This window comes from Antechinus flavipes, chromosome X (assembly GCF_016432865.1).
Source record: "Antechinus flavipes isolate AdamAnt ecotype Samford, QLD, Australia chromosome X, AdamAnt_v2, whole genome shotgun sequence".
NCBI lineage: Eukaryota > Metazoa > Chordata > Mammalia > Dasyuromorphia > Dasyuridae > Antechinus > Antechinus flavipes.
In genome coordinates this window covers 78,060,982-78,074,553 of record NC_067404.1, presented here as the reverse complement: position 1 = coordinate 78,074,553, position 13,572 = coordinate 78,060,982, and the positions used below count along the sequence as shown (strand labels likewise).

The window sequence follows — 13,572 nt, the reverse complement described above, 5'->3', positions numbered from 1 at the left end:
TTTTCACTGTTCTAATTTTTTCTAATACTTATTAGAGCTCTAGAGGATCTTTCACATATGCTTTTATTACTTTATAGACTTTTTTCCCTTTAATAACTGCCCAGTCCACTTTTCAAACGAAAAAAATCGAAGCTATTTATACTTAAGTGAAAAAATGTTCTAAATTCCTACTGATTAGAGAAATGCACATTAAAACAGGGACAGCCAGGGGCTACAGTGGATAAAAATGCAGGCCCTGGAATTAGGAGGACCAGACTTCAAATCCAGTCTCAGGAACTAGCTGAATATCCCCAGATAAGTCATTTTTCCATGTCTGCCTTAGTTTCCTCATCTATAAAATGAGTGGGGGGAAGGAAAAGCCAAACCACTCCAATATCTAAACAGGGTCACAAAGAGTAAGATACAACTAGTCAACAAAAATAAATAAATAAAACAACTCTGACATGCCACCTCATACCTATGGGATTGGGTAATGTGACAGAAAAGGAAAATGACAGATGTTGGAAGCAAAGTGGAAAAAATAGAACACTAAAATAATCTAATAAAAGATTTAGAGAAGTTATTTAGTGATAGCAAAGAATTGGAAATTGGGGGGATGCTCCTCAATTGGGGAATGGTTGAATAAGTTGTAGTATATGAACATAATGGAATACTATTATGTCATAACAAATGATGAATAGGCAGATTTCAGAAAAACCTGGAAAGACTTACATGAAGTGATACAAAGTGAAGTGAGCAGAATCAGAAGAACACTGTACAAGTAACAGCAACATTATTCAATGATCAACTATGAATGACTGAGCTCTTTTCAGCAATGCAGTGATCCAAGATGGAAAATGCCATTCTCACCTAAAATATTAAATATTTGACTTTGTTTTTCTTGGGGGTTTTTTTTTTCTATATTCTCTTTTACAACATTAGCTGATGTGAAAATGTTTTGCATTAATGCACATGTATAATCTATGTATTAAAGGAGAAGGAACTGGAAGAAGAGAAGGAATCTAGAACTCAAAAATTATAAAAAAACTGATGTTAAAATTATTTTTATAATTTTCATAATTGAGAAAAATAAAATAAAAACATTCTTTTAAAAAAAGCAAACAAAAACCCTGCCTATCCATCTCCTTTGACCATTTATCTATATGGGCAAGTTCTTAGTTTTTTGGTTTTTTTTTTTTTTGGTTTTTACAACAGAAGTTCTATTATAATTTCATAAAATGGTTCACGGGACAATTTTACAGAATTAAAAACTTCCAAGACAACACAGAGATAATTGAACTACTACTGTACTACTTATAATTTGGATAGATAGATGGCTCAGTGGAAAGGGCACTGGGCATAGAATGAGGAAAATTTATCTTCATGAGTTTAAATCTGGCTTCAGATACTCAATCAGCCATATGACTTTGGGCAACTCACTAAATCCTGTCTGCCTCAGTTTCCTCATCTGCAAAATGAATGCCAGAGAAGGAAATGCCAAACCTCTCTAGTATCCTTGCCCAGAAAACCTCAAATGGGGTTGCAAAGAGTTGGATATGACTGTAAAATACTCTGTTGATTATTTCCAATTTATCCTGAACATAGTTTGTTTGTATATAGTTGTTTTCATGTTATCTCTCCATTATGTTGTGTATTCCTCAAAGGCAGGGATTATTTCCAGCACTTTGCACAATGCCTGGCACATAGCAGGAACTTAATAAATGTTTACTGACTGGTTATAAACCTCAATCTTAACAAAAATATTGAAAAAGGAGGCAATTTGTCTTTAATTGTCTCTTCCCTCCAGGTATTCCAAGAGGTCCCTTATTTTATCACTTACTTTGATGACAATTAAACTGTACTGCTCTTTCTTTTTTTTTCTTATTTATTTATTTTTTTTTAATTTAATTTTTTTTAATTTTTATTTAATAATTACTTTATATTGACACTCGTTTCTGTTCCGATTTTTTTCCCTCCCTCCTTCCACCCCCTCCCCTATATGGCAAGCAGTCCTTTGCAAGTTCTTAGTTTTATAAATTTGAATCAGTTCCTTAAATATTTTGCATATGAGACCTTGGTCAGAGAAACTTACTGTAAAGATTTTTCACATTTGTTTGACTGATACTGCTGCAACTCCTCCAGGATGCAAGGACCACAAAGCTAATAAACTGATAGACTGGGTATTATTTTCAGCCTCTTGCTTAACTGGCCCAGTTAAGGTTAAATTCCCCACTTCTGTGTCCCTCCATGCTCACTCCTTATTAGTTAGTTTAGAAAATACTTTCAACTTTGGGGGTTTGAGAGGGATAAGAATAAGGGAACAATTAGTGGGGGAAAGAGAATAGGGTTTAAGCAATGACAGCCAGGGGTCTGGAGTCACTACATGTTATGGAAAACAGCTCAAAATAGCCTGCAAACAGCCCCAAAGCTTGAAAGAGGAGTGAAGAATTGAGAACTAGGGACAGAGTTACTTCCTTTTTAAAGGTCCACTGAGTCAAATGCTCAGCCAACAGGGGATTACTTGGTCACCATTGTCCCCCGAGGTGCCAAGCTTCTCAGCTTTTGCCAGTTGGGCACATGTGAGTTGGCTAGAAGCCCAAAGGGCAGCTTTTGCGCATGCTCTGGCCAACTTATGCTACATCTCACCATCCTCATCTAGTCTCACCTTTGTACTCACTCAAGTCGCCAAGTATCAAGATGTATGTTAATTTAATTTGGAGAGTCTTATCAAATTCTTCACAGAATTTCTCCATCTTGTCATCCTTTGGTAGAAATTTTGGTGCATAAGCTGAAATTATTTTCAAGATAGTCTTTTTGTAAATACTTATCACGAATACTACAATATGGGATAATCAACTTTCCTAATGTTTCCTCCTTACCCTTTAGGTGCACAATAAAACCAAGTTCACCACTTCCTTTCTTTGCTTCTTCAAGGATAAACCTGTGAGCCATCTTGCCGATTAGCTACAGCTAGCTTTTTTTTCTAGTTTTGTTCATTGAAAGAATGTTAAGAATAAAACAACTCAGATCATCTTGTAGCATGTCCACTCTTTGGTCACTATATGAAAAGGATCTCATGCTTAGAGTAACAACAGCTAAGTTCAAGTTTCCACAAAAGGTATAAAAATGGTGATTCTAACACCCTCAAACCTATTCTCTACCATTCTACCCCCACCATCACAGAAACAGAAAAGGAACACACTAGCCAGAGGGAAACTCTACTTTCTTTGCTTTATGAATTTTGATTGTCAACATACTGATGAGTGTCTCATACTTGGGCTGATCCTCAGAAATCAGACTCAGTCCATTACCACATTTTAAGTCTTCTCAAAATGAGAGAACTTGCCAGAGCTTGTGTTTCATAAGTATAAGTTTCAAGAACTCAAAGTCATGTCCATCTCACAATGAAGTAATGAAATAGGATCCTGTGGAGCATAGCTTGAATGAAAAAGGAAAAATTTATGATTAATGTTCAAAATAAAAAGTAAAAATGTTACTTATCATGATGGTTGTTATGTGAGGTAGTGATACAGAAAGATGTATCAAGAGGAAGTTGTTGAGTAGTACTGAATTTGTACTCGAAAGACTTGGAACTTTACTTACCTGTAGGATCTTAGACAAGGCACAACTTCCCTGGGATTTTGGTTTCCTCTCTACCAAAAAAACTTCTTGAGGTTCCTCCTACCCTAAATCCTGATGCATCTGAGATTTGACTTTTTTCACCCCTCCAAACTTCCTTAGAGTTTTTAATTTTAAAAGCCCAGGCAATTGTTTTAACTTATGTTACACTTTGCTTACTGCTTGCATTTCCTATCCTGCATACCTTAAAGTAAAATTAAAAACCATACAAGCAAAAGGAAGCTCTGATTTTCCTACTACCTTCAGGCCTCTTATTCTCTTCTTTTTCCCCTTCTTGTACTTCTATTCTCATAGCTATCAAACAAAACCTTACTTAACCCTCCTATTCCTTATCTATGTCCTTTGTTTATAAAGCAAGAAAAATGTTTACAGGTTTGAGAAGCATCTTTAAAACATTTGATAGCATCTTAGGTCTTTTCATAAGCCTTCTCACTTTAAAAGTCAGTTTGGGATTATTAAAGGAGAGTGACTTATTATCAGATTTCTTCCTAGTTTGGTGATTATTAGATACCAGGAAAAGCCAACCTTAAAATGCCATTAAAATAAACAAAAGACTATCATATGTCAAGGCAATTTTGTTAAAAATTGTATTGAGATACTGTCTATGCCTTAACAAAGGATAACTATGTAACTGATAAACTACATTGTTCATATGAAATATAATTAGCAATTAATTTACTCACCAATTCCATCAAGTCTTTTAATTTCCCTATTTCTTCAGGAATGGATACCAGTTTATTATTACTGACAACCAAAACTTTTAGCGGTAGATCAAACAGATATTTTGGCAATGTTGATAAAAGATTTCGACTGAAAAAGAAAAAAAAACAGAAAAATTGTCAGAAATCTCTCTGAAACAATACATGAGGTCGCCAAGGAAAAAGCATTTCACTTTAAAAGTTAATAGCATAACTCTGCAAAGAAGATGAACCTATCTACTGATTCTCAAATACCTAACATGAGTCTCCCAAGCTAGGTATCAAAATCCATTATATTTTTGTACATAAGATATTTAAGCAGGACAAAAGTAAATAAGGCAACAAAAATAATATCAGTACATCTTCTCCAGTGCAAAAAGTATCTGTCCACTCTCTATGCCTATGAATAACAGCCTGAGAAATGAATTCATCCAAAAGACTAATAGCTTTGTCAGAGCTGTGTCTTTTCCTCTTTGCAACCACCATGGCAGGTAAGGAGTGAGGAGTCTGAAGCTTTCAAAGCAGACAATCTCAGTATCATTGTTTGGAAAACTGCCCCTGTTGGTATCTGCTGTCCCCTATTCTTGGCTTGTCAGGCTGTTCTTGATCTCATTGGAAGTACTACTTTGGATTTCAGAAGGCAATATATTCAGCATCTTTAGCAATCTTGGTGCAGCCTGTCCATCTTTTCTCTCTGTAAATGTCAAAAGCCTAGCAGAAAGCTCTGTTAAACTTCCTTCTTCTTAGGAGAAGCAACAATTTCCTTCTATCCATTTCACAAAAGGAAAGGCAATATTTTTTTCTCTCTTCTTTATCTTCTTTTGATATGATCTGGCTACATTAATTACTTTCTATATAATTTTCAGACTAGTGAAAATCTACATGTGGTATATAAAAATTTATACAAAGATGAACAGATTAAATCTGTAAGCCACATAATAAATAAGATATGAGTGCCAACACTCGAGTCATGTTCCATTCTAATGATTGATCAAGCCCTTTCTCTTTGTAACAGATCATGAAATCTAGGATCATTAACCTCCTTTACTATAGTTGCCTATACACAAAAAGGAAAATATATTTGACCACTTTTCACTGTATACTTGGGAAACTGGTAAAAAAAAAAAAACATCAGAACTAGATGACATTCTTTAATATAATATGTTCCAAAAATCTGAAATGAAAATCAGATCAAGTTTTAGAAATTTAAAGAAATATTTGGTAGAGACTTACTAGTCAACTATTTAGTTTCTACAATGGTTATAAATAATACATCTTAAGAAATATAAAAAAAAAACCTGAATAAAATACTAGTTACAAGGCTACAACAATATTGTACAATGTGATCAAGTGGGATTTATACTGGGGAAGCAAGGATGATATAAGGAAAACTATTAACATAACTGGATTATATCAATAACAAAAATAATAAAAATCACATGATTATGTCAGTAGATGCAGAAATAGCTTTTGATAAAATACAACACTCATTTCTATTAAAAACATCATAGATGTGAATGGATTTTTCCTTAAAATAATAATAAGCATCTACCTAAAACCACTAGCAAACATTATTTGTAATGAAGATAAACTAAAAGCTTTCCCAATAAGAGTAGTAGTGAAACAAGAATGCCCATTATCATCAATATTATTCATACTAGTAAAAGCAATAAGAAAAAAATGAAGGAATCAGAATGGGCAATGAAACTATCTCTTTTTGCTGATATGATGATATCCTTGTAACATCCTAGAGGTTCAACTAGTTAGCTGAAACAATAATTTTAGCAGAGTAGCAGGATATAAAATCATGCCACATAAATCAGCAGCATTTTTATATATTACCAACAAAACCCTACAAGAAGAAATAGTAAGAGATATGCCATTTAAAATAACTGTAGACAATATAAAACACTTGGGAGTATAGTTACCAAAACAAAGCCAGGAACTACATGAACATAATTATAAAACAATACAAATAAAGTTAGATTTAAATAATTTGAGAAATATTAATTGTTCATGAGAAGGCAAAGCCAATATAATAAAAATGTCAGTTTTACCTAAACTAATGTATTCAATGCCTTTTCAATTAAATTACCAAAAAATTATCTTATTGAACTAAAACAAAATAATAACACATTCATTCAGAAGAACAAAAGATCAAGAATATCAAAGGAATGAATGAAAAAATGTAAAGGAAGAAGTTTTAGGAGTACCAGATCTTAAAAGTATGCTACACAGCAACAATTATCAAAACTATCTGGTATTGGCTAAGAAAGAGAAAAGTAGATCAGTGGAACAAATTAGGCCAACAATACAGAGTAGCAAATGATTATAGTACTTTTGTGCTTGACAAATGTAAAGATTTAAGATTTGGGGGACTAAAATGCATTATTTGGTTTAAAAAAAGGTCAGGAAGGCTGGGAAGCAGTCTGAAACGGGACATAGACAAATATCTTACACAATTAATCAAGATAAGTGGATATATGATCTCGATATAAAAGGAGATTTTCATAAGAAAATTAGAACATGTTACCTATCAGACTTATGGGTAGGAGAATAATTTATGAATAAATAAAAGATAAAGACCATTGTGAGGTTTAAAATGGATAATTTTGATTACATTATTTTAAAAAATGTATGTACAAATAAACCAACATAGCCAAGATTACATTAATAAGCATTCTTTTTTGTAGTGACAAAGAACAGGAAATTGAAGGAGTACTCATCAGTTGTAGAATGGCTGAACAAGCTATGGCATATGATTAGGATGGAATACTATTGTGTGAAGAAATGATGAGCTGGTTGATTTTAGAAAAACATGGAAAGACTTGCAGGAAGTACTGAAGAGTGAAATGAAGAGAACCAAGGGAACACTGTACACAGTAACAACAACATTGCTCTTAAAACAACTTTGAACTAAGTCCTTTTGATTATCCCAACTACTAAAAAAAGATAGAAAGAACCAATGAAGTATGATACTATCCACCTCCAAAGAAAAACCATAAACAGATATATAGTATGGTTTAACATGTATACATATATACGTCTAATGGTAGCCTTCTATAGGATAGGGTAGAGAGGGACAGAGGGGGAAAAAGTGTCCAGCAAAAAAACAAAAGAAAAGTTAGAAGGAAGCACAGAACAACAGGGTGACTCTGAAAACAATGTATACTATTTATTACACAGTTTACAAAAAAGTAAACAGTATGAAGTGGGGGAGGAGGGAGAACCAAATATATCTAAATCTCACAATTTGTGGTGGAGTGGCAATACTGAAAAGAACTGCTGTGAAAGCCATAACGACCTAGATTCAAGTACTGTCTCTGACAAATACAGACTGTGTGACCATGGGTAAATCACTTAAACTTTCGTGCTCTAAAACAGCAGTGCCAAACTCAGAGAAACAGATCTCTGCTGGCAGCATACTGACTTAAGAAACCACAAGTTAACATTATCTACATTTTGTTGTATTTTGATTTATTTTGTTAAATATTTCCCAATTATATTTTAATCTGGCTCCCTTAAGACTCTGAGGGCCCAAGAGTTTGACACTTCTAAAGCTGGAAATTCTTTAGAGCTAAATTGCAGTGAAGATACCAAATTTTCTCAGCACAGGTAGCTCCGTACCATGATGAAATCACAAGTCCTGTTTCCATCTTATCTGAAAAACTCTAATTCTTAAAATTACTGACAGATGGGTGTCAACAGCATCAAGGAAACTGCTGGGAAGGAAATGGAGCTTTTAAGGGGAGTTTTCAGTTGGGGTTTGTAACCATGTAAAGAGACCAAAAAGACTGGTAATATTCTAGATGGTCCCTAATACCCCAGAGAGCCCAGAAAGAAGATATCCAAGCAGTAACTAATGAATGATCTTCCCAGAGACGTAGATGCCATGTAGATGAAGTTCTTCACCATTACCCTCTTCATTTCCAGGAAGACCTCAGTCCTGCCTTCTTTACTGAGAGAGAAGATTGGTGGTTTACTTTATTTTCCAGGTACTTTATAAATTATTTCAGGATATGTTATTTAATTGCTTTGATGCTATTCAATGAATACTAGGTTTATAGTCAAGGAGCTAGGTTCAACTCGTGGCTCCTATACCTCCTAGCTATGTGATCTTGAACAAGTCATAAAAGTCCCTACAACTTGAACCTAAGGCCCGAGAGTATCAACATTACAGGGCCCATAGGCAACACAAACTAAAATTTCCAACATAAAATGTGACAATTTAATATGTCCAAACTACTACCACTCTGATGGGGAAAGTTCTCCTTGGAAATTTCTTTTATTCAAAAAAAAGTAGAAAAAACAGTTCTGCCAATCCAAATGATGAAAAGATTCCATCTTATAACCAGAAAGTTTTAAATATTAAGCTTCCCTTTCCTTAAATAAATCTTAGATCCAGAGTAGAAACTGAATTAATATTCTAAATTCAAAAAAACCATAAAGATTCTCTCAATTTCCTGCCCAAAGTGACCTATACTGTGTGGAATGGAAAAAGAGACAAAGAAGTTAATGAGGATTAAAGACCAAAACTATAAGATTTGGACTGTCTAATCATGAAATATGAGGTTCAAGTACAAAACTCAGGCATCAGCTGCCACATTCACTCTTGTTTTTGTTTTTTGTTGTTTTGTTTTGTTTTTTGCTTTTGTGAGCATTACTTTCTTGGTCAAAAACACAGCAAAGGATAGTTCATTCAAAAATACTTCTGAAATTGAAACTATTTATAGACATATGAAAATATGCTCCAAATCATTATTAATCAGAGAAATGCAAATTAAGACAACTCTGAGATACCACTACACACCTGTCAGATTGGCTAGAATGACAGGGAAAAATAATGTTGGAGGGGACGTGGGAAACTGGGACACTGATACATTGTTGGTGGAATTGTGAATGGATCCAGCAATTCTGGAGAGCAATTTGGAACTATGCTCAAAAAGTTATCAAACTGTGCATACCCTTTGATCCAGCAGTGTTTCTACTGGGCTTATACCCCAAAGAGATACTAAAGAAAGGAAAGGGACCTGTATGTGCCAAAATGTTTGTGGCAGCCCTGTTTGTAGTGGCTAGAAGCTGGAAAATGAATGGATGTCCATCCATTGGAGAATGGTTGGGTAAATTGTGGTATATGAATGTTATGGAATATTATTGTTCTGTAAGGAATGACCAGTAGGATGAATACAGAGAGGACTGGCGAGACTTACATGAACTGATGCTGAGTGAGATGAGCAGAACCAGGAGATCATTATATACCTCAACAACGATACTGTTTGAGGATGTATTCTGATGGAAGTGGATCTCTTCGATAAAGAGAGCCTTAATTGATCAAAGATGAACAGAAGCAGCTACACCCAGAGAAAGAACACTGGGAAATGAATATAAACTGCTTGCATTTTTGTTTTTCTTTCCGGGTTATTTATACCTTCGGAATTCAATTCTCCCTGTGCAACAAGAAAACTGTTCGGTTCTGCACACATATATTGTATCTAGGATATACTGCAACCCATTCAACATGTAAAGGACTGCTTGCCATCTGGGGGAAGGGGTGGAGGGAGGGAGGGGAAAAATCGGAACAGAAGTGAATGCAAGGGATAATGCTGTAAAAAATTACCCTGGCATGCGTTCTATCAATAAAAAGTTATTTTAAAAAAAATAAAAGAAAATAAAAATAACAGATGAAAAACAAAACAAAACAAAAAAAAGAAACCAAAAATACTTTTGAGTGAGAACTTGTGTAAAACTGAGAGATCACAGTAAAAGGAAAAATGGTATTGATCACATTGCCTGAATTCCAGCTAAATAAATGTTATAATTAGAAGAAAAATAGCTATCCCAAACTTAAATGAACCCAACAAGAAATAAATTCTAAGAGGTAATTCACACTAGAACCATTAAATGACAGCAGCAATGTGATCTATTTTCCTTGGATAGGTTCAAAATTAACCCATTAGGGCTTGTCAAATTACGACCCTCCAATTCCCAACTCAATCCTTCTTTCATCATTATAAATAAGGAAAACCAGAAAAAATACATAGAACATAAGTAAAATTCTGTGTCAACTGGAACCAAACATTCCCTAGCTAGTAGAATGGATAACAATCTGAGAACCATGGTGGGAAAAAAGGTGTGCTTACCTAATGTTAAGGTACGTTAACATCTGCAGGTTTTTTATGGTTTCAGGAATAGCTTTGATGCAATTATGATATAAATTTAAGGTCTCGAGTGGTGCAAATAACCAGACATCAGAAGGAATCTCTGTAAATCGATTTCTTGAAAGATCTGAAAATAAAAGTTTGTCTTTATTGGAACATTAGAACCAAGAATCTATAGCTTTGGTAATCAACAGTACCGTTTTCATATATGATGAGTGATGTAGAATTAGAATGTTCAAAGTTATTCATAGACACATAAAATATAAAACACTCCACTGTGACCTAGAAGACAAGGAAAAAACATAACTTTCCAAACCACACTCAGGAGAGGAATTTTTATTGACATTCTGGATTTGATATGAGTATTACATTCCAGCATGCGTCAAATAAATAAGATAGATGAAATGTTCTTGCTTGTGCTACGTGCTTATTATGTACAAAGTACTGAATGTGCTAGGTAACAGGAACAAAAAAGTTTGAATAGGACAGAACATGCTTTCAGATTGTAATGGAAAGGGACAATTATTTAAATAATGATGATGAAGACAAAGAAAAAATGCAAAGAGCCAGGCCAAGTGGAAATATGCAAAATGAAAGCTCATTTCTGAGTGGAGAAAGGAGGGGACAGTCAAGGCAGAGAAATCTCATTTGGTACTACTTGAACAGTCAGCATCCATGAATAAAGAAAAGGACTCTGAATCCAATGAAATGGGGTCAATTTCCTTCAAAGTATCTCCAAGATCCACCCTACAGACTTGCTTAGTTTCTTTTTTTAAAATGGGACTATTTAAGTAATTCACCTCCTCTTCTGTTAATCTGGGCAGTCTATATTTTTGTAAGTATTCACCCATTTTGTTTAGATTAGCAGGTTTATTGGCATACAGTTGGGCAAAATAGCTCCTAATCATTGCTGTAATTTCCTCTTCATTGTCCATCCTTTAGTCTCTACTCTTACTGCTATCTTCCTCTTTCAGACTTTCCTCTCAACCCTGATTTATTTCAATGGCTTCTCAAGCTGAATCCTCTGTCTATATTCCTTTTGCTCCTCGTCACTACTTCGAACATAAACTATCCCTCCTGGAAAATCGATTTGGAGTTGAAGGGTCATTGGTGACCATCATTTCAAAGATGAAGAATATGAGGTCCAAAGAGGCAGTGGCTGATTCAAAGTCATAAACTCTTCTAACTCCACATCCCAGATTCCATCCACTAAACTAGGTCATCAGTCAAAGCTAAGTTCCTTTACTGCGGAGTCCTCCTTAATCTGAGTCACCCCATTTTCAAATGTATGCCCAACGCAAGTAGGAAGGAGACTTCAGTTGCTTCAACTATAATCCAAATATAATCCAAGGGGATTGGACTGAGGTCCCTTTCATTTGTAAATCTCTAGGCAATTGTGCAGGAATAGAAGAAAGAGGCAAGAAGTCAAGTCTAGTTTCAGACTTACTGGCTGTGTGATCCTGGTTAAGTCCCTTCACCCTATTTGCCTCAGTTTCCTCACCTGTAAAATCAGTTGGAGAAGATAGTGGCAAACTACTACAGTACCTTTGCCAAGAAAACCCCAATGGGGTCAGAGAGTGGGATATGCCTGAAAAATATTGAACAACAAAAACCTTAAAATCACTACCTAAAAAGCTCTTATTGTTATTCTTATTGCAATGATATTGACAGTTGGGAAGCAGAAGTATGCTAAAACAACATTGGCCGATATTTTCATTCCAGAATGTAAAGGGAATCAGTGAGTATGACATGAAATGGGCAAATGAATGTGGTATACTGTACAGGGCTATGACCACAAGAGAGGGAACTCCTGGTCAGGAAACTCCTTCTGCTCTACAACTGAGTTTTTGAGAACTGCCGGGGGGTGGGGTGGGGGGGGGTCGCAGCAATTACTGGGAGGAGGGAAACGTGTGTTTCAGAGGACCTGAAGATAGATCCTCCATATGCTGAGCTCAGCACGCTCACCAATTTTAGAATAGCAAACAAATATTTTTATAACCTACACATTTTAATTTACTTAGTTATTAACTTAAACACAAACATGGATATTTTAATAAATAAAAAAGCATTGTTTATGAAAATATCAACTTTTTTCAATGAGTTAGCATTTGGAAGAATAAAGAGAATGGTCTTCAGAACCAGGAAGACTTACCTTTAAGTGCTACCTCTGACACACATGTACATACACACATACAAATATACATCATGTTAAACAAACTACACTGTATATACACCATGCACATGGACATATGCCACATACTTGCACGTACACATGACTGCATGTATGTCCATAAACAGTAAGTACATACATAAACATAGAGGCTACAGGCTATGTGACCCTCTGAGCAAGTCACTTTCCCTGTCAGTACCCAGGCAATATTCCAAGGCTGTCAGTGGCACAAAAGGTCTCCCCTTCACTGTCCTACACTGAAGGAGGATGAAAAGCCCAAGCAAGTCCTTATTCCTCTCTCTAACAGCCATTTCCCCTCACCAAAAAGAGCATTTCATTATCTCATCCAAAAGAATTTTACAACTTCCTTCAGATTTTGATGCTTCCAGGCTTCGCCAGGCCACCTAATGAATGTGCTCAACCAAATTCTACAGGAGGTTTTCTATTCACTTTGTAAACATGACTTTAAAATTGTAGAATTAGTCTAATTTAGTGGAGCCAAAGAAGATAATACATACTATAGTCAAAATAAAAATACTAGCTAATTACCAACCCTCTAATTAACAAAGTCTACTTCCAATTTTCCTCAGATTTTGAAAGAGCAAAAACATCCTTTGTGGAGGTTTAACAAACAGCACAAGTAAATCTGCTAAAAGAAGAGCAAGAAAGTAGATCCATAGAATAAGGGGAGGTGAGAAAGCAGCAAATAGACTTATTTGCTCACATTCTTGAAATATTTCACAATACTGTCACCTTATGCCCCCCAATTTTGTTTTCCCTCCCCAAAAAACCCCAATAATAAACTTTTATATGTTCTTCTACCAAAGCTACCTTCCTCATTGCTCTGGGGAGGTGAGCCTGAATTCTCAAAGGCTGCCACAGTAAACTGCAAACTAAAAAGATTTTGTGCATAGTTTCAGCAATATCT

At 35.1% G+C, this 13,572-nt stretch overlaps 1 protein-coding gene across 3 annotated transcripts in view; it reads right to left on the bottom strand.

The window, feature by feature from the left end:
- The window catches only part of LRCH2 (leucine rich repeats and calponin homology domain containing 2), a 97,945-nt gene that overhangs the window by 65,126 nt on the left and 19,247 nt on the right, over positions 1 to 13,572 (bottom strand). For all 3 annotated transcript variants that reach the window (XM_051967770.1, XM_051967771.1, XM_051967772.1), the window contains exons 2-3: positions 10,457 to 10,601; positions 4,302 to 4,428 (exon numbers count right to left, since the gene is read on the bottom strand). In XM_051967770.1, coding sequence (XP_051823730.1) covers positions 4,302 to 4,428; positions 10,457 to 10,601 — 272 coding nt within the window. The remainder of the gene's footprint in view (positions 1 to 4,301; positions 4,429 to 10,456; positions 10,602 to 13,572) is intronic.